This window comes from Dama dama, chromosome 25 (assembly GCF_033118175.1).
Source record: "Dama dama isolate Ldn47 chromosome 25, ASM3311817v1, whole genome shotgun sequence".
Lineage (NCBI taxonomy): Eukaryota > Metazoa > Chordata > Mammalia > Artiodactyla > Cervidae > Dama > Dama dama.
This window is the reverse complement of record NC_083705.1, coordinates 18,682,567-18,701,569: the sequence shown is the minus strand read 5'-3', so window position 1 is coordinate 18,701,569 and position 19,003 is coordinate 18,682,567. Positions and strand designations below refer to the sequence as shown.

The 19,003-nt window shown below is 38.6% G+C and overlaps 2 protein-coding genes and 1 pseudogene across 2 annotated transcripts; all 3 read right to left on the bottom strand.

The window, feature by feature from the left end:
* Nucleotides 1-1,077: 1,077 nt before the first annotated feature.
* AK6 (adenylate kinase 6) lies at nucleotides 1,078-18,956 on the bottom strand. Its single transcript, XM_061129617.1, has 5 exons — nucleotides 18,725-18,956; nucleotides 16,988-17,080; nucleotides 8,302-8,360; nucleotides 7,980-8,125; nucleotides 1,078-5,152 (listed from the first exon to the last, which is right to left on the bottom strand). Exons 1-5 carry the CDS (start codon nucleotides 18,750-18,752, stop codon nucleotides 4,960-4,962), a joined length of 519 nt encoding a protein of 172 aa, XP_060985600.1. The 5' UTR covers nucleotides 18,753-18,956; the 3' UTR covers nucleotides 1,078-4,959.
* Nucleotides 8,437-15,081, bottom strand: LOC133046694 (N-alpha-acetyltransferase 20-like; annotated as a pseudogene).
* Nucleotides 15,219-18,769, bottom strand: TAF9 (TATA-box binding protein associated factor 9). Its single transcript, XM_061129616.1, has 3 exons — nucleotides 18,725-18,769; nucleotides 16,988-17,080; nucleotides 15,219-16,265 (listed from the first exon to the last, which is right to left on the bottom strand). Exon 3 carries the CDS (start codon nucleotides 16,246-16,248, stop codon nucleotides 15,451-15,453), a length of 798 nt encoding a protein of 265 aa, XP_060985599.1. The 5' UTR covers nucleotides 16,249-16,265; nucleotides 16,988-17,080; nucleotides 18,725-18,769; the 3' UTR covers nucleotides 15,219-15,450.
* Nucleotides 18,957-19,003: the final 47 nt, after the last annotated feature.

The following is a 19,003-nucleotide window of genomic DNA, read 5'->3' as shown; positions in this document are numbered from 1 at the left end:
AGTAGCTTCTGTGTGGATTCTCTTTGGAATTTCTGCATAAACAATGCTAACTGAGAATAGTTCATTTATTCCTTTAAGCTCTGTACATCTTTTATTTTCTTGCTTAATGAACTGCCTAGGACTTCTAGGATGACCAACTTGCTTTTTATTCACTAGTCTCACTTAACAAATTATATTTTTCTAATCTCCCCTTCCATAAAAATAAACTGCTTAAAAAATAAACCTCTGGATGGATTTTAGGGATCCATAAATCTTTTAAAAATATAACATTTTGTTAGTATGTAGATCTGTATTTCCTTGAAGGAAGTGGGTTCATAGCTTACATGACTGTCAAAGGAATTTATATCATCGAAAGGATTAAGGAACTAAATCTTTAGTAAAAGCACAGGCATAATTTCCATGATCTTGTTTTTCACATACAGAGCAACCAGAGTTATTAAGAACAGGGTTTTGCTTTTTGACTATGCCATGTGGGATCTTAGTTCCACAACCAAGGATCAAACACATGGCCCTGTGGTGGAAGCTCAGAGTTTTAACCACTGGACTGCCAGGGAAGTCCCCCAAGACAAGTGTTTTTTCCACCTTGCCCTCTCCCCGCTCAACTGGAAAGAATAAATAGTTCTCTGCAGACTTGACTCTTGTGTTAACCACAAATTCAAATGTTGTTAGGCACTGGTGGTAGGACATGCTTAGAATGCAGAAGAAATATAGCCCCACTAAGGCCAATACCTTATTTCAAAGCCCACAAAAATAAAAATATACCAAGAAGGGCATAAGGGGGAAAAATGACTGTTTATGCACATGTCAAAGCTTATTAAGACACTTTCAAACCTGTGCTCCCCGCAGTGGAGCTCCCTACAGGTTACATCCTGATAAATCTTCCAGAATCTTAACTACTGGACCACAAGGGAAGTCCCAGGACACTTTTGAGAAACTGAATAAATCATGTTAAGAACTCTCATTCACAGAAATACAAAATGATTAAAAATTTGCCACACTTTTATCTCCTTAAGTTTGGTTTACATCACACTGCCTATTTAAACAAAAAGTTTACAAGTAGATTTGGACAAAACCAGAGACAAACAATAAGGTTTATTTTTAAGACTTTTTTCCCAAACAACTATAAATGTTAAAGCATTGTCATGAAAGAATTACATGAAAAGCTTGTCCTGAAATTAATAAGCATATTTATATTTGTAAGAGTCTTACAATGTATATAGTTCTGTATTAGATTCAATTATTTGTTTTGTTGACGGAACATCTTATTATGAGACAATGTTAGTGTTAGGATGGATAATTAGTAGAAATCACTTGACAAGAGAATTTAGTGAATCCTAGTGAAAAAAATATTGTCTTTTCCAAACAGATTAGTGGGAATTCCCTGGTGATCCAGTGGTTAGGACTCCATGCTTCCACTGCATGGGCCATGAGTGGGTTCGATCCCTGGTCAGGGAACTAAGGTCCCACAAGCCACATAGATTGGCCAAAACAAACAAACAAAAAAGTATTAGGGATCCAAAGGAAGATATACAAATGACTAACACATGGAAAGATGCTCAACATCATTGGTCATTAGAGAAATGTATCAAAACCAAAATGAAGCTACGACTGTGTATCTATAGGATGGCTATTAGGTGAACAGTAGCAAGGTTGGCAAGGATATGGAGAATTAGATCCCCAACACATGGATGGTGAGAATATAAAGTAATGCAACCACTTTGGAAAACATTTTGGCATATCCTCAAAATGCTAAACTCAGTTGCAATATGACCTAGCAATCTCCCTCTTTGCTATATCCGAGAGAGTTGAAAACATACATCCACACAAAACTTGTGCACTAATGTGCATAAAACGTAATACCCAAAATGGATACTATGCTGCTGATGGACCAGATAAACAAAATGTGGAACAGCCATACAGTGGAATAAATGAGGTACTCATTAAGGCTTCAACATGGATGATCATGAAAACACTATACTAAGTGAAAGAAGCCAGATACGAAAAACCACATATTGTATGATTCTATTTATATAAAATCTCCAGAATATGCAAATCTATAGCAACAAAGTGGACTAGTGATAGCAAGGGGCTAGGAGAAGGGAGCAACAGTTAGAACTGGACATGGAACAATAGACTGGTTCCAAATAGGAAAAGAAGTATGTCAAGGCTGTATATTGTCACCCTGCTTATTTAACTTCTATGCAGAGTACATCATGAGAAACGCTGGGCTGGAAGAAGCACAAGCTGGAATCAAGGTTGCCGGGAGAAATATCAATAACCTCAGATATGCAGATGACACCACCCTTATGGCAGAAAAGCAAGAGGAACTAAAAAGTCTTTTGATGAAAGTGAAAGAGGAGAGTGAAAAATTTGGCTTAAAGCTTAACATTCATAAAACTAAGATCATGGCATCTGGTCCCATCACCTCATGGGGAGACAGTGGAAACAGTGTCAGACTTTATTTTTTGGGGCTCCAAAATCACTGCAGATGGTGACTGCAGCCATGAAATTAAAAGACACTTACTCCTTGGAAGGAAAGTTATGACCAGCCTAGATAGCATATTAAAAAGCAGAGACATTACTTTGCCAACAAAGGTCCGTCTGGTCAAGGCTGTGGTTTTTCCAGTAGTCATGTGTGGATGTGAGAGTTGGACTACAAAGAAAGCTGAGCGCCGAAAAATTGATGCTTTTGAACTATGGTGTTGGAGAAGACTCTTAAGAGTCCCTTGGACTGCAAGGAGATCCAACCAGTCCATCCTAAAGGAGATCAGTCCTGGGTGTTCATTGGAAGGACTGATGCTGAAGCTGAAACTCCAATACTTTGGCCACCTCATGCGAAGAGTTGACTTGTTGGAAAAGACCCTGATGCTGGGAGGGATTGGGGGCAGGAGGAGAAGAGGATGACAGAGAATGAGATGGCTGGATGGCATCACCAACTCGATGGGCATGAGTTTGAGTAAACTCCAGGAGTTTGTGATGGACAGGGAGGCCTGGCGTGCTGCAATTCATGGGGTTGCAGAGTCGGACATGACTGAGCGACTGAACTGAACTGAACTGAGGAGAAGGGAAGAATGGGAAGTGACTGCTAATAGGTATGGGATGTCTTTTGGTTGGGGTGATGAAAGTGTTACAGAATGGGGTAGTTGCACAATCTTGTGAATACGATTTCTAAAATGGACTGTACACTTTAAAATAGCAGATTTTATATGTGAATTACAGCTTAATAAAGAATAGGAAGGACTGTATGTTCTAAGATGGTATAATATCTAAAATATATTAAATGAAAAAAAAATGATGGAACAGTTTGCATGGTATGCTATCATATGCTTAAAAAAAGCACACACATATCCAAACCAGTAACATTCTTTCCTAAAGGGAGGTAATCCAGCAGTGACTAAAGAACAGGGTGGCCTGAAAGGGAAGCCTACAGATCTTCCTTGACTTATGCCAGGGTTACAGCCTGATAAATCTATCATAAGTGAAAATATCCTAAGTCAAAAATGTGCTTAATACACCTGACCTACCAAACATCACAGCTTAACCTAGCCTACCTTTTTTTTCCCCCACACACTGTGGAATGTGAGATCCTAGTTCTGCAACCAGGGGTGAACCCACACGCCTAGCAGTGGAAGCTCAGAGTCCTAACCACTGGATGACCAGGGAAGCTCCCATCCTAGCCTAGCTTAAATATGCTCAGAATACTTACATTAACTTACAATTGGGCAAAATCATCTTAACATAAAGCATATTTTATAACAAAGTGTTAACTGTCTCGTAATTTATTGACTACTGAACTGAAAGTTAAAAGTAGAACAGTTACATGGTACAGAATGGTGGAAAGTTTTTTCAGTTGTTTACCCTCATTATCACCTGGCTGACTGGGAGCTGCAGCCACCCCACTCCCCACCATCACAGGTAACAGGCTGCAAGCAGATCGCTAGCCCAGGAAAAGATAAAAATTCAAAGCATGATTTTGAGAGAGTCAATTCCTGGGTAGGTTGATAGTAAGTCCAGGGTCCCTGAGGAAAAGAGGGAATTCTCAAGGAGGAGGAATGAACAAACGTTTTTTTCTACATTCCTTAGTGAAAATCTCATGGACAGAGGAGCCTGGTGGGCTGCAGTCCATGGGATCCCAGTAGTGCAGGACTGACTGGCTAACACTTAGTTACTTAGTAAGGATTATATAACAACAATGTATCCAGCTTGAGGACAGTTTCTCCTTCTTGAAAACCTTCTGGCTAATCCTGTTACCTTAAAATGTAAATTATGGGAGTGGTCTAGGAAGATCTTTACAACCTTGAGACATTCTTTTGATTTATTGTAATAACTAATTTTAAAAGTATGTAACTCTCTTGCTTAGACTATTCTGATGTCTGTGTCAGAAGCTTTCTCTGTCCTTTTGATACTTTACTAACACTCTGCTACACAAAAGCTCTTGAGTGATCAAGCCTGGTCCCTGGTCCCCGAAGCTAAATCTTCTTCAGAGATCATGAATCAGACATCATTCACCATAAGCTATCAATTTCTAGTGTGTATGTTCTCGCTTTTGCTCCATCATAAAGTCAAAACATCCTAAGCTGAAACATTTTAAGTTGGGCACCATCTGTATATGCTTTTGAACATTTTGAATCTATACAGAGTGCAAAATGGAAAGAAAGAAAGAAAGAAAAAAGAAAAAAGGAAAATTGATGCTTTATCTTTAACCTGTGTTTTAAGAGATCATCTTGATTTTCTTATGTAATAAACTTTTACAGTTTTAACTCTCAATCCTTAATAGTATTATTTATTATATTCGAGTTTAGCTTTCTCATAGAGAAAAAAACCCAAACATACACCTTTATACTATCCACCTCCTAGTCTAACAGCACAATTTCAATAAGAAAGTTTTATTGATAACTGGATAATTTATGTGACATTAGCAGAGAGATATCAAGAGTGATTGTGCAGTGGCCATTCTTGTTAAGAACTGTGATCTTTGACCCACTGCTCAATCCATTTCAGTATCTGATTGATATTATCCTCTAGATCTTCTGGTTTATTGCTCGGCAGTTGATGCACTATTTCTTCCTTGTAGGATGCTAAGGCTTCTTCATGAAGAACTTGAAAAATTTCACACTGAACATTATCTTTTAGTTTCTTTTCATTATAACCCCTAGAAGGCAAAGAGGAGATAATCTGAATGGCATTAACTAGTTTTAGGAACAAATTAGAAACTGGACACTTCTGAACCTATACACTTTTTGAACACATGAAAAATCACACAAAAATACTTCTTAGTCTCTTTACCTGGAAATAATAGGTTGGCATTCCTCCCCCTCCAATTTGTCAGCCATTCAATTAGCAAACATCTACTTACCTCGAGCCAGATGCACAGCTATGAGACAGTCTATAGTTATGGTTCTAAATTTTAAAAGTTAGAGGAATTAAGATATAGACAGATATAACAAATAAATGCATATAATAAAATAAAATGCACATGATAAAGAATATCATATACTAATTGGGTACTAGATCACACAGATGTATCTGTAGTTTACCAGTTCCAAAGATGCTGAAAAAATTAACTTGTATAATCTTTTTTTTTCATTTATTTTTATTAGTTGGAGGCTAATTACTTTACAATATTGTAGTGGTTTTTGTCATACATTGACATGAATCAGCCATGGATTTACATGTGTTCCCCATCCCGATCCCCCCTTCCACCTCCCTCCCCAATAACTTGTATAATCTTTAGGAAGATATAAATTATCCAACTAGCTAGTGAAATGAGTAAGGACAATTCAGACTCAAATTAATCCAATTTTGTAACAACCAAAATTAGATTGAACTACTCAAAAGGTGATTAACTTTATGAAAAGACAGCCCATAGCGTGGGAGAAAGTTTTTGCAAATCTTATATCTGATAAGGGACTTATATCTAAAATACATAAAAAAACTTACAACTTAGTAAAAAAGGCCAAATAACCCAATTAAAAATTGGGGAAAAGGTCTAAATAGATATTTTTCCAAAAGATATACAAATGGCCCATAAGTACATGAAAAGGCACTCAATATCATTAGACATCAAGGAAATGCAAATGAAAAGCACAATGTGATACTACTTCACATCCCCTAGGATGGCTACAATCAAAGATAATAACAAGGATGTGAAAATACTGGAGGCTTCATACACTACTCCTGGGAATGTAAAGTGGTGCAGTCACTGTGGAAAATGTCTGACAGTTTCTCAGAAAGTTACACATAGCTATTTAACATGTGACCCAGAAACGCTATTCCTAGAGAAACGTCAATACCCAAGATAAATGAATGAATGCATAATGTTCACAGAAAAACACATGCATGAATGTTCATAGCAGCATTATTCATAATTGCCAAAAAGTTGTAACAACCCAAATGTCTATAATCTGATAAACAGATAAATAAAATGTGGTATATCCATATAATGGAATATTATTTGGCAATAAAAAGACAAGAAGTACCGGTACATGCTACAATACAGATGAACCTTGAAAACATTATGCTAAATAAAAGAAGTCAGACAGAAAAGATCACATTTTGTGTGATTTCATTTATATAAAAAGTCCTGAATAGGCAAATCCACAGAGAAAGAAAGTAAATGACTGGTTGCCCAGGACTGGGGACTGAGGGGAGATGAGGAGTGACCGCTAATGGGTATGGGTTTTTCTGAGGTGGGGAGGTCGTGAACATTGTAAAAAATTGGTTATAATAATGGATATACAACTCTGTGAATACATTGAAACCACTGAAGTGTATGCTTCAAATGGGTTGTACAATTCATATGGTATGTGAATTTATTTCAATAAGGTTTTTTCTTTAAAAAAAATTAAATAAGTGATTAATTTTTTCAATGGTTAAAACAAGACTGCCTTTCTCATACTTTAATCTTTATTTACATAACATTTTAATTTTGAATAAAAATGTTAAATGGTTTTTGAGAAAAGGCATATTTACCATATTGTCTCTATTACTTCTCTGTTCAAATATTCTTAATGCCTTTTCCTGCCTAAAGAAAGATGATGAAAGCTTCAGGTATTATTCCCACCCAACTTTCCCTGTATATTTCATACTATATATTTTTGTGCAAGGATTAACTTCCCTTGTGTCTCAGATGGTAAAGAATCTGCCTGCAATGCAGGACACCCAGGTTTGATCCCTGGGTTGGGAAGATCCCCTGGAGAAGGAAATGTCAGCCCACTCCAGTCTTTTTTCCTGGTGAATTCCATGGACAGAGGGAGCCTGGCAGGCTACAGTCCATGGGGTCGCAAAGAGTGCGACTCACACACACACACACACATTCAATGGTGTTCAGTCAGAGCTGACTATGACACTGAGAACACAAATTCTGAACCTGACCTTAGTTAGGCAAACTTGTGGAATTTTCCTTCCAGAAACTTCTCTAAATTCCTTTAAAATTTCCCCTTTGCCACAGCTTGAATCAAAAGACAGTAGGTAAATGTTTTCCATAAAACTTTGCTTTTTTGGGTTTTCTGGATTAAGCCTGATGCTCTCTTGGAAAGGAAGAACTCAAATATATTGTGAAAGGTTAATTTATCTTGTTAGTTTTTCTAAGTGTTCTCATTTCTATTGTGAGGATGATTTAAGTGGGTAATGTCCATTCCATAGCAAAGAATATGCTGTTGTCTTGGCTGTTTTCCTAGAGAAGCTTTACATTAGGAAAAGCATGACTAAATAGCATTGCTATACAGTACTTTTTACTGAATCAGACTGCCAGTTAGGCTCTTCATTTACTCAGAAATTACTGCTTGTGTTTTACAAATACATCTTTTTCTCTTAGGTTCAGAATGTTGGTCTATACAAACTTGGTTTATGATGGGAACAAAATATCAAGTAGTCACATTTTCAAATAGAACCTTTTTGATGTTAGCATTTGCCAACTTCAGGAATCTGAGTAAAAGTTTATACAATACTTTAAGAATTTAATGTTTTTCCTTTCTTACCTATTTTCAAGTCTTTTGTACAAAATACTGTTATCTGTTTTCAGCACAAATACTATATGAAACCAGCGTTCAGGGAAGAAATCACAGCCATGGTAATCAACAATAACTCCACCTTCACTCATCTGGTTTTCTAACTCATCAACTACCTGTAAGAAAGGGAAAAGATAAAGATGAATACTCTTTTAAAAACTGAGGTCAAAAAATAATAAAGTAAATAAGCTAAAAAAATATTATCACCTCAGTATGCAATCAAAAAAAAAAACCTGAGGTCAACTCTATTAAATTTTTTAAATGTATACTTTATTAACAAAATTGTACTTACTCTATCTTCATCTAAAATGGGACAGTCATATTCTTCATCATAGCCATCATATAACTGCCCTAAAAGAGATTTACATTGGAATATTAAAGTAGTCTTCTCTTGGTAACTTTCAGTAATTTTCAATTACTTTTTTAGAGATAAGAGAGGGCATTAATACAACAGTGTCACATGGACACCGAATATAATGAGCAATGCTGATAAATTAGAATTTTGTCTAGAAGGAAATCTGGATAACAGTGTATCTGCAACCACTTTAGCTATTGATGGTTTCAAAACTGAAACCATCTACAGAGAACCAACTTCGGTATTTGTACTGCTATAAGAAGAAAACATTAGTTTTGTTGAGCCACAGATTGGTGGTGAGAGGGATACAAACACTCACATACATTAACAGCAGATTAAGTTCCAAACTTATTAGGCCAAGGATATGAAACTCATTAAAAGCAACAACTGGTGCTTGATCCCACGCATGAACCCTCTGTCACTGAGGTCACAAATGCATGGGGCTTGGGGGAGGAAAGTCAGTATACAGATGCTCTTGAACGTCTAGATTTCCAGCATCCCCAAAAGCCAAGGGTTAAACTTCAGAAGGTAAAACAAGAATGATGGGGGCAGGCATAAAGAAGGCAAATTTAAATCTAACATAAAAACTTTCCAGTAAATTAGTTTTTCTTTCAAATGAAGTGTGTCTTAAGGAGGTGAGACATACCAATCCCACCCTCACCCTGAACCCCTAGGAGGTATGTACTCTAGAGGCAGACTTAGATCATCCTTTTAGCCATCTCAAAAAGCATGCTATAGTCTTCTACCTCTTCCCCTTAATAATCTGGCACAGGTTGAAATAAGCTTAAAATGAGCATAAGTTCTGAAGTGACCAAAGGGTGGTCCCTGAGGGTTAGTGGAAGCACAGAGGCAGTTTTAACTGTCTTCCCGGGAGGGTCTGTGGACGGATTCTCAGCACATGAACCACTTCTCTGGCACCCTAGTGTGACCTCTGACTTCCTGGGTTACTGTGCAGCTACCAGAAACTCTTACCTGCTAAAAAGTTAAACTGTCTTGGTGTGGGGAAAACTGGTTAACAATACAGAAAATAATCTAAACCCTTACTTTACACCACAAATTCTAGGTGGATTACAAAGTTAATTACTACATTCCAAAGATAACTAATGGAAAACTAAACTTACAAAGGAATGATTCATTTGAGTTTGTGAAAAAAATAACTGATTCAAATAAATAAAACGTTAAATCTCTGAAGAATTTTTTTTTAAATAGCAGGGAGAAATATTTATACTAGGACAAAGGACTGAAATGTAGATTATATAAATATCTTGAAAAAAGTAACTTAGTAACAAGAAAACAATTCACACATAATGGAAAAGATAATTAGTAAACAATACATGAAAAAAAGCTGGAAGTTCCTAGCTACTAAAGAGACGCAAATTTAAATGAGCCTTTTTATAACTGTTACATTATGTATTTAGTAAATTGATTCTGTAAATGTGTTAATTATTTTTTAGAGTCAACAGTACATTTTATTACACATCTTAGATTCATACATTTCAAATATGCTTTTAAAGCTTAAGTTCAATACAAAATAAAAAACTGTATATACAGCAGCAGTTCTCAGGCACAGCATTTAGGGGACTGGAGCAGGCTTTTCCCGAGCATGTTGTAGACGGTATGTTATGAGCCATGCCGTCGGAATGATTCCTTCTGACCTAGCTGCCTTTTTTGATTGGATTTTATTACAGTGAACAGCTTTAGAAGGTATAATATTGCTAGTAGAAAAGATGACTTAAAATAAGTTAATAACCTGTATTATCTTGAAGTCTTTAAGAGCTAAATGATCCCCTTTTCTCCTAATAGAGCTCCAAGATCATCTAATGAAAATAATATTGTCCATGAACTATCTGGAGCATCATCAGCCTAAGAACCACTGTTCATGGTTATTCAATGTCTCTGGCTTCACAGGAAGAGGTAATGGTAAGACGGACTTCTCAGTGTCCTTGGATGGTGCTTTCCTCATATTGTAAGCGTCCTCATCCGGCTCCCCGTTGCTTGCTGAATAGTACTCCTGACTATCCTGTACGTGCTGTAGCCTAGCTGCTTGTACATCTTGACAGCAACTTGGTTAGACACTCTTATGAAGAGATCAAAAACCCACCCTTTCTTTCTGACATCTCCTCTAATAACTCCATAAGTTTAGCAGCCAAACCACGGTGCCGAAATTCTGGCGACAGAGCTGTAATGTGCCCATGCCCTTCTTCCCTTGCCACTGAGTCTTCTGCTTTGCCCATGGTATAACCCATTAGCTCTCCACCAGGGGCCTCTGCAACGATGAGGTACTCTAGCCAGTGGGCGAGGTACTCTAAGTAAGGAATCCCATAAGCTTCTGTAATTGGACCCAAGTTAAATGTCGTTGAAGCAAAACAGGTCATCACACCGCTGCACCCATGGGAACCGGCTTACGGCAACATCGCACTGGCCCACCCTGGAAATCTGTAATTTTTTCAAGAAAAATGTCCTGTCCAGAGATTTTTTGACCTCTGAATTTCTAACCAGAAAAAAGTATAAAAGATGCTTTAAAATATTCAACAATAGTGAATTAGTTAAATCTTGTTTACTAACTGGCTGAAGTATGTAACTAAACTTAATAGAGTATTAGGTTGTTAAATTTCTCCATTATTTTTACATTACTTTATATATATATTATATATACATTTTTACAATGCCACAAAATGGAGAATACCTACTGCTGATTTTGTACTATGTGGGAATCTGGGGTAGATAAATGTTCCTTCATATTTCAAGTCCAGACTAGTAAAAAAATTTTTTAATATGTTGTCTAAAATACAACTATAGCAGTATTAACTTTATTATTAAAAGTCTTTACATATTGCAATGCTGAAATGCAGGATTTCTTTTTATTTTTTTCTATTTTTTTTTTTTTTCCGACCTCCGTGGACTGCCGCCAGTCAGGCTCCTCTGTCCGTGGGATTTTCCAGGCAAGAGTAGTGGAGTGGGTTGCCATTTCCTCCTCCGAGGATTTCTTAAAATCATGTTAATACATTTTAATAAAATAGTGTAACCCAAGCTTTCCAACATTCATTTCAAAAAACATTTATCAAACACCATGTCCAGTAATTACAGAGGAAATGAAGATATAATGGTGAACAAATTGAACACCAAGACCAACTCAGTCCTTCAACAGTTTACATTAATATGGGAGATCACAGACAAATAACCTGGAAATTGTAATATTTAATGCTGTAGATCATGGTGCTTTGGGAACAATAAGATGGGCATCTTTTAGGTAAGGAACATAAGCAGGATATTTGGGGAAGCTTCCTGGAGGAGGTAACTTCTAAGTAGAAACTTGAAGCTAAGGAAAAAAAGGTAGGTAAGATGATCCTTTGTTCCCAGGTGGCTCAGTATTTAAACAATCAGCCTGCCAATGCAGACTCAGGAGACACAGGTTCAATCCCTGGGTTGGGAAGATCCCCTGGAGTAGGAAACGGCAACTCACTCTAGTGCTCTTGCCTGGAAAAACCTATGGACAGAGGAGCCTGCAGGGCTTGTCTGCAGGGTCACAAAAAGTCAGACACAACTTGGCAACTAGACGAGATACTGAGATTCAGCACTAATGGTCTTGAGGATGGTTCATGGGTACCAGGGACACAGTATCAACGGTCTTATGAATGGAATAGGGGTATCAAACGCAGTTTTTAAACGATCGAGATCAGAAGCCAAGTGCACCTGGGTAGCATGTGAATGCATTTGTATGTGTGGCGGGACAGGAATCAGGAGTGGACAGTCAGGGATGACTTCAGAGCATCGAAACATTAATTTGGAAATGTCCAGAACTATCCAGATGGTTACATCTAGTAGATGTCTAGAAATTGGGCTAAGTTTTAATTATAAATCTAAGAGTCATCAGCAAAAAGAACTGGCCAGTTCTGAGTCAATGAGATTACTAGATGGAGAGGCAGCATTACAAGATCACAGAGGAAAAGAGCTATATGGTGGGAAGGTGAGAATCAGATGAAAGGATTGGGATAGCAGTGTTGGTGAGAGGACAAGGAATAGTTAGTTTCAAAGTCTTCCAGTGGTAGGTGATTAAACAGAGGGGAAAAATGAGATACAGATGTTAGAGTGGGGGCAGCAAGCTTCTTCTATAAAGGGCCAGACTATTAAATAAATATTTCAGAATTTACAGCCTACTCTTTAGCTAGTGGCTCCTACAAAACCAGCAGTAGCTCTCCAACCCTTGGGTTAGAAACACATCAAGATTTTAAGTGTTGTGGGCCAGGTATTTGAAATGCGTCTAATATCTAGATCCATGAGCATGCTGGGGTTAGGGACAGAGGATGAAGATTGATAAACTAGTGGCAAAAAAATTTAAGGGTGCTAATAACAAGAGTAATTAAATGACTGCACATGGGAAACGACAGTGAGTAATGCAGACTGAATGAACAGGGGTAAGAAAAGCAGTCTTGGTCCCTCCACATTCAGGACTCCCTATTGTTTTATTAAGCTTAATTCCCCACCTAATTTTTCCTGCTTTAGTTCTAAGCAACATAGATGGTCTCTTAAAAATACAGAAATTTGACATGATTACCAGGATGGCAATAAACTCCATTTAGACACATTCATTTAAAACCAGTTTTGTTTTGGTCTCATGACTTACAGCAGGTTTCTAAACCTGAAATACTACTGACATTTTGAGCTTGGCCATGAAACTAAAAGACACTTGCTCCTTGGAAGAAAAGCTGTGACCAACCTCGACAGCCATTAAAAAGCAGAGACATTTACTTTGCCAACAAAGGTCCATCTAGTCAAAGCTATGGTTTTTACAGTAGTCATGTATGGATGTGAGAGTTGGACTATTAAAGAAAGCTGAGCACCGAAGAATTGATGCTTTTGAAGGGTGGTGTTGGAGAAGACTCTTAAGAGTCCCTTGGACTCCAAGGAGATCCAACCAGTCCATCCTAAAGGAGATCAGTCCTGGGTGTTCATTGGAAGGACTGATGCTGAAGCTGAAACTCCAATACTTTGGCCACCTGATGCAAAGAACTGACTCACTGGAAAAGACCCTGATGCTGGGAAAGACTGAAGGTGGGAGAAGGGGACAACAGAGGATGAGATGGTTGGATGTCATCACCGACTCAATGAACATGAGTTTGAGTAAGCTCTGGGAGTTGGTGATGGACAGGGAAGCCTGGTGTGCTGCAGTTCATGGGATCAAAGAGTCGGACACGGCTGAGTGACTGAATTGAATTCTGTTATGGAGATGGAGACTATCCTGTGAATTGCAGGATGTTCAGCAGAATCCTTGGCATCTACCCATTAGAGATCAGGAGAAAACCTCCCACTCTAGTTGTGACAAGCAAAAATGTCTCAGAATATCCCCTGAAGGACAAAATCACCTCACTGAGAAACAGTGCTTTGTAAAAGATTGAATGGTTTCCCTTAAAACATATTACCATTTGGGGAAAAATGAGGCGGCTGAATATCTCAAACTATCTCCTAGTTAGATTTTCAGATATATTCAAATGGCATCTGTGGGGGAAAAAAATCTGGTACATTTTGAAAAATCTGATAAAGCACATCATCTAACATGTTAAATCAGACCAGAGATCCTTTATCTGGCATAATAGGAGGAAAAACGTCCCATTTATAAGAGTCCATCTAACTCACTCATCAATAAAACACAGAGCGGTCAAGACCAGGCACCATCAAGGCACACGACTAAGATGGTTTGCGTGTAAGCAGAGACTCAGTGAAGGGGACAGCGTCTTACTGTGGATCATCCTTGGTCCGGTGCTACTGTTGCTCTCAGTGCTATTCATAACAGATTATAATTTCATTAAGTTTAGGAACATTGAGTGGGTGAGAACTGGAAGACATGATTGAAATTGACCCCTGTATGTAACTCTGAGGAGGAAATGGCAACCCACTCCAGTATCCATGCTGGGAAAATCCCATGGACAGAAGAGCCTGGTGGGCTACAGTCTATCAGATCGCAAAAGAGTTGGACATGACAGCGACAAGCACACGTGTGACTCTGAAATCACTTATCAAAAATAGTAAAGTTGCACAGGCAAAGGAACAAACCAGATTTCACATGGGTATAAAATGCAGAATGACAAGCTACACACAGTAGCAAATAAAGACCTAAGTTTTATCGACTATAATTTGAACAACAAACCTGGATTAAAAATATAAGCATGATACTCGTTTATAGTATCAAGAATACGAGCAAAAGATACATAACTGACCTGCAAAAAGGGAAACTGGGAAAAAACTTAAAATTTTTAAGGAGTGAGATACTGAGAGACAAACCAAGGATCCTTAAATATAACCAAAGGAATAGAAAAATGGAACCTAAGAAAAACTCCGGCAATTGAAAAAGGTAAATCTAAATGGATAAATGTTGGTCACTTAGTCATGTCTGACTTTTTGCGACTCTATGGACTGCAACTGGCAGGCTCCTCTGTCCATGGCATTCTCCAGGCAAGAACACTGGAGTGGGTAGCCATTCCCTTCTCCAGGGGATCTTCCCCACCCAGAGATCAAACACAGATCTCCTGCACTGCAGGCTGATTTTGTACCATCTGAGCCACCAGGGAAGCCCAAATGGGTAAGGTTCACTATAACTAAAAATCCTGACCAAGTGGTCTCTCTAAAAAGCAGACATAGTTATACTTCAGCAATCTGAAAGAATGGCCCATAAGAGTGACTTATACACCAGAGATCATACTATGATCTAAACATGTGAAAACACTAGAAGTGACTCTAGTGGTAAGGAGTAGACTGCAACAACTTCAAGTTTTTCCAACTGCTAATTCTGTTGGTGATGAGGTGGAAAACTGCGTTAAAAAAAAAATCTAAGAACATAATTGCCAAAGTACCAACAATTAAACATGAATTACAACTTTATTTTTTACACTTAAAGGCTGACGAGAAACCATTACTAATCCTATTAAAGAAAATCCAACACAACAGCTCAATCGAAAAGTATAGTAAGCATATTTACTCATTAAATACTATTTTTTCTAGAACACAACATGGAAACATCTAGCATGCATGTTTAATCTCAGTACAATACATTCAAAACCAAGTATACATGTTACATGCTTCAAGGCTAGATTACAAATTATCATAGTCATCGTCATCATCATCGTCATCGTCGTCATCATCATCACGTTTTCTTTTTAATGCATTTGATGCTTCATTGGCAGTATTTTGTGATGAGACCATGTTAGTAGTAATAAGAATATTTTTGGACCCAATTAATGACGGATTAATTAGAACATTCTGAACTGCTGATGTTGCAGGAATTGACGCTTTTACAGCTGGGGATTGTGAAGTGGGCATCTGTACTGTGAACCTTTGCCCTGCGAGGGACACTGGAGTCCCTACTTTAGTTGAGACGGACATGGCTTGCGGGGTTGGTGTGCCAAGCGTGGGAGTACTTGGTCTGCTAGTAACTGAGCCAACACTTAACCGTGGAACTGTTATTCTTCCTGCAGAAGTAGACGCCTTTTTTTGTAAAGACTTAAGTCTGTAATTTGGAGCAGTCAAGCAATACCTATCAGGTGGCAATCTAGGACCTGAGTATGGCTTGATCAATGGCAAAGGGGTTTGATTTCTTTGCCTTGCAATATCTAATAAAAAGTCTCTTGGGGGAGGAGAGGTAAAAGACTGGTCAGCACGACATTGGATTGCCAATCGCACATCATCTGCATCAACAGTAGCTTTCTTAGCATGACTTGAATAAATTTTTGCATCATCTAGAATTGTGGTCACATATCGGAAGGCAAACTCCAACATCTGATTTATAACTCTTGGTTCATATTCTGTAATCCCCATATCCTTCAGGATTTGTGCCATCATCTGTGCATCTTTCGGCATGCTCTTGGGAGAAGCCATCTTGCCAGACTCCATGATATCCGGTGATCAAACTTTAGATCATTTGAAAAAAATATGTACATTAGATCAAATGTAAAATAGTTACTTTAGTAGCAACTGTCAGGAACTTTTAAATTTTTAAATATAAGCTTTTAAAAACAGAAATTAAAAAATGTTAAATCTTTTTAATTTTAATGAGGCACATTTAAAGTTCCCTTTACTTAAATTTATGGAGTGTCTACCCATTAGAGAATATAAAAAGATGAAGACACAAATAATGGAAGTGATCAGACTGGGAAAAACCAGGATAAAACAGGTAAAAACACATACTTTAAAATATGTGCAAAAAAAAAAAAAATATGTGCAGGTGCTTGGAGGCATGCATCTATCAGACTAATCTAAGACCATAGTACAGCCATATCCTACTACCTGAGTTCAAAATTCTGTCCTTCCAGTAAGCTCACAGATTATCTTTCTCTCTATACATATATGCTTAGTGCAACTCAAAATACTCTTCTTCATATTCAAATGGTCCTATCTTCATGGAAGCTGTTCCAGTTATTACTGTCCACAAAAACTGCTAGCCAATTGGAGAGGGGATGCAGCAGTCAAAATAACCAGGACACAGCATGAGACAATATGTTCTATGTTCCCAACAGAGCATAAATTCCTTCATGGAAAATGTTCTCTTCTTTCTCACAAATACAGTGCTAATACTTCATTATTTCTCTCTCACTTTTTAAATAAACAAACCTAACACCAAAGTGTCCCTTACCTTCTCGAGCTAAATCACCCACATTAATGTATTTCAGTCCTGATCTTGATGCAAGTTCTTTGCCTAACGTAGTTTTTCCAACCCCTGGTGTACCTGTAAGACAAGCCACAGAAAAATACTGTTCATGAAATACTTATTAGACTTTAGCCACTGATCTACCCTTAAGGTTCTCAACAACTGAAATGAAAAGTTTCCTAATTAGCAATCCTATACAAACACACACCATAACCTAATGAACTACCCAAAGCTGGCTAGATATCAGAATTTCACCCAGTGTATCTGATTTTACCAGAGCAAGTGGGGCTTGGGATCTGATGCCAATCACAGACTGTTTGCCAGCATGGAAATTCCCAGAATAAAATTAGCCACCTCAAATAAACTGCCACCATTTATTTGTTTTCATGTGTACATACATAAACAGTGCATGCATATATATCAATACATACACATACCATATATTTCCTTCTTCTACATAAACGGCAATACTATACATTGTTCTTCACCTTCCCTTTTTCATATCACTTCAAGATAAATAATCATACCCTTAATTTTCAGCTGTTCAGATTTAATGCCAAAATTATAAAATCTGGTCATTTTAATTAAAGATAGAAGGAATAAATTCAGGTCTACCTAGAAGGAAAACATTTTACTTCCAGTCCACTATAATACACCAAGTTTGAATCCTAAACTCACCATGTTTTCAATAAAATGATCACATTTACATTTTTGAAGATATGGTTTAATATTAAACTAAGATACTGTCTGACCCAAACAAATAAGATGTTGTAAAACCTTCCTCTTAAGGAGCAGGCTAAATGTTAATTTGTTGACGTTAATCTGCTGCTCTCAGAAACAGACAAGATTTCTGTGCTGCCAGTGTGCTTGTTTTGTTAAAAGATAAAACTGCTGTTTCCACAAAGAGCGCCTCAATTTTGTATTGCAACAGCATCTACACCCATTAGATTTTCACATGAATGTCCCGTGATGCAACAGTTAAACATTTTCAGAGTTAAATTAGAAATAATATTCTTGAAGTCACTATGCGGCATTTCAGGGCCCCGCATTCATAACAGGCGCCTTGAGCTTGGGTCCAAAGACCCAGAAGAAACCCCACAATCATCCCAGGAATTTTACAGCATCTCTGGACAAGAAACGACCAGAGATGCTCAGTCGATGCCTTCCGTTCTTAAAATTTTAAAAGCCCCTGAGGCAACCTCCGCCAGCGTATATGACAAATCAATCACCCACAGCACAAACATCTGACTCCTCAGATACAAAGGAAAAATGAGAGGCAGCTCAAGAAGCCTCAAGATCTAATAATGGCATCCATCATTAACAGATCTAGTAAGGGCCAGATACTGCTTTATGTTATTTAGCTACCAACCCAAAGACAACCCTACCTAAGTAAAGCAACAGCCATTTTACAAACAAAAACGTGATTAAGAAAGATTAGGCAGCTTGCCAAAAAAGGGAGCTGGACCTATCTACCTCTCTCCGCCTCCCCGAGAAGGCCACCTCTCGCCAACAGAATTAACGTTCGTCGTCCCCTCCCCCCCGCCTCCCGCAAAACCGCCGCGAGGGCCCAGTTCCGAGGCCCGGACGACGACAACCCCGCCACGCGGCCCTGGCCGAGCCTCCCCACAGAACACTAAGCGAACCCCTTCGGGCCAGGCCCCAGAGCACTCGGCGTCTCGGGCCAGCCCAGCCCCTCGCCACCACCCCACCGCGCGCCCTGACCAGTGAGCAGGATGTTCGGAAGCAACATGGTCCTCGCTGCGCTGGCTCCGCACGCCTCTGCACACGCGCTCTACACACTCCTGGGAGGGGCTGGCAGGGGCGGGCAGCGGCGAGCGCCAGCAGCTCGGGGTACTCGAGGCCTGGAGGGGCGCTCGAGACCCACCTCCGCCGCCTCGTCACCCACAGTTGGTTACCCGGCCCTCGAGGACACGCTTCCATCGCAGGGTCCGAGGTACCGCCACTGGTCGGGCCGGCGCTTCGAGTCAGGCAGTGCGCTGG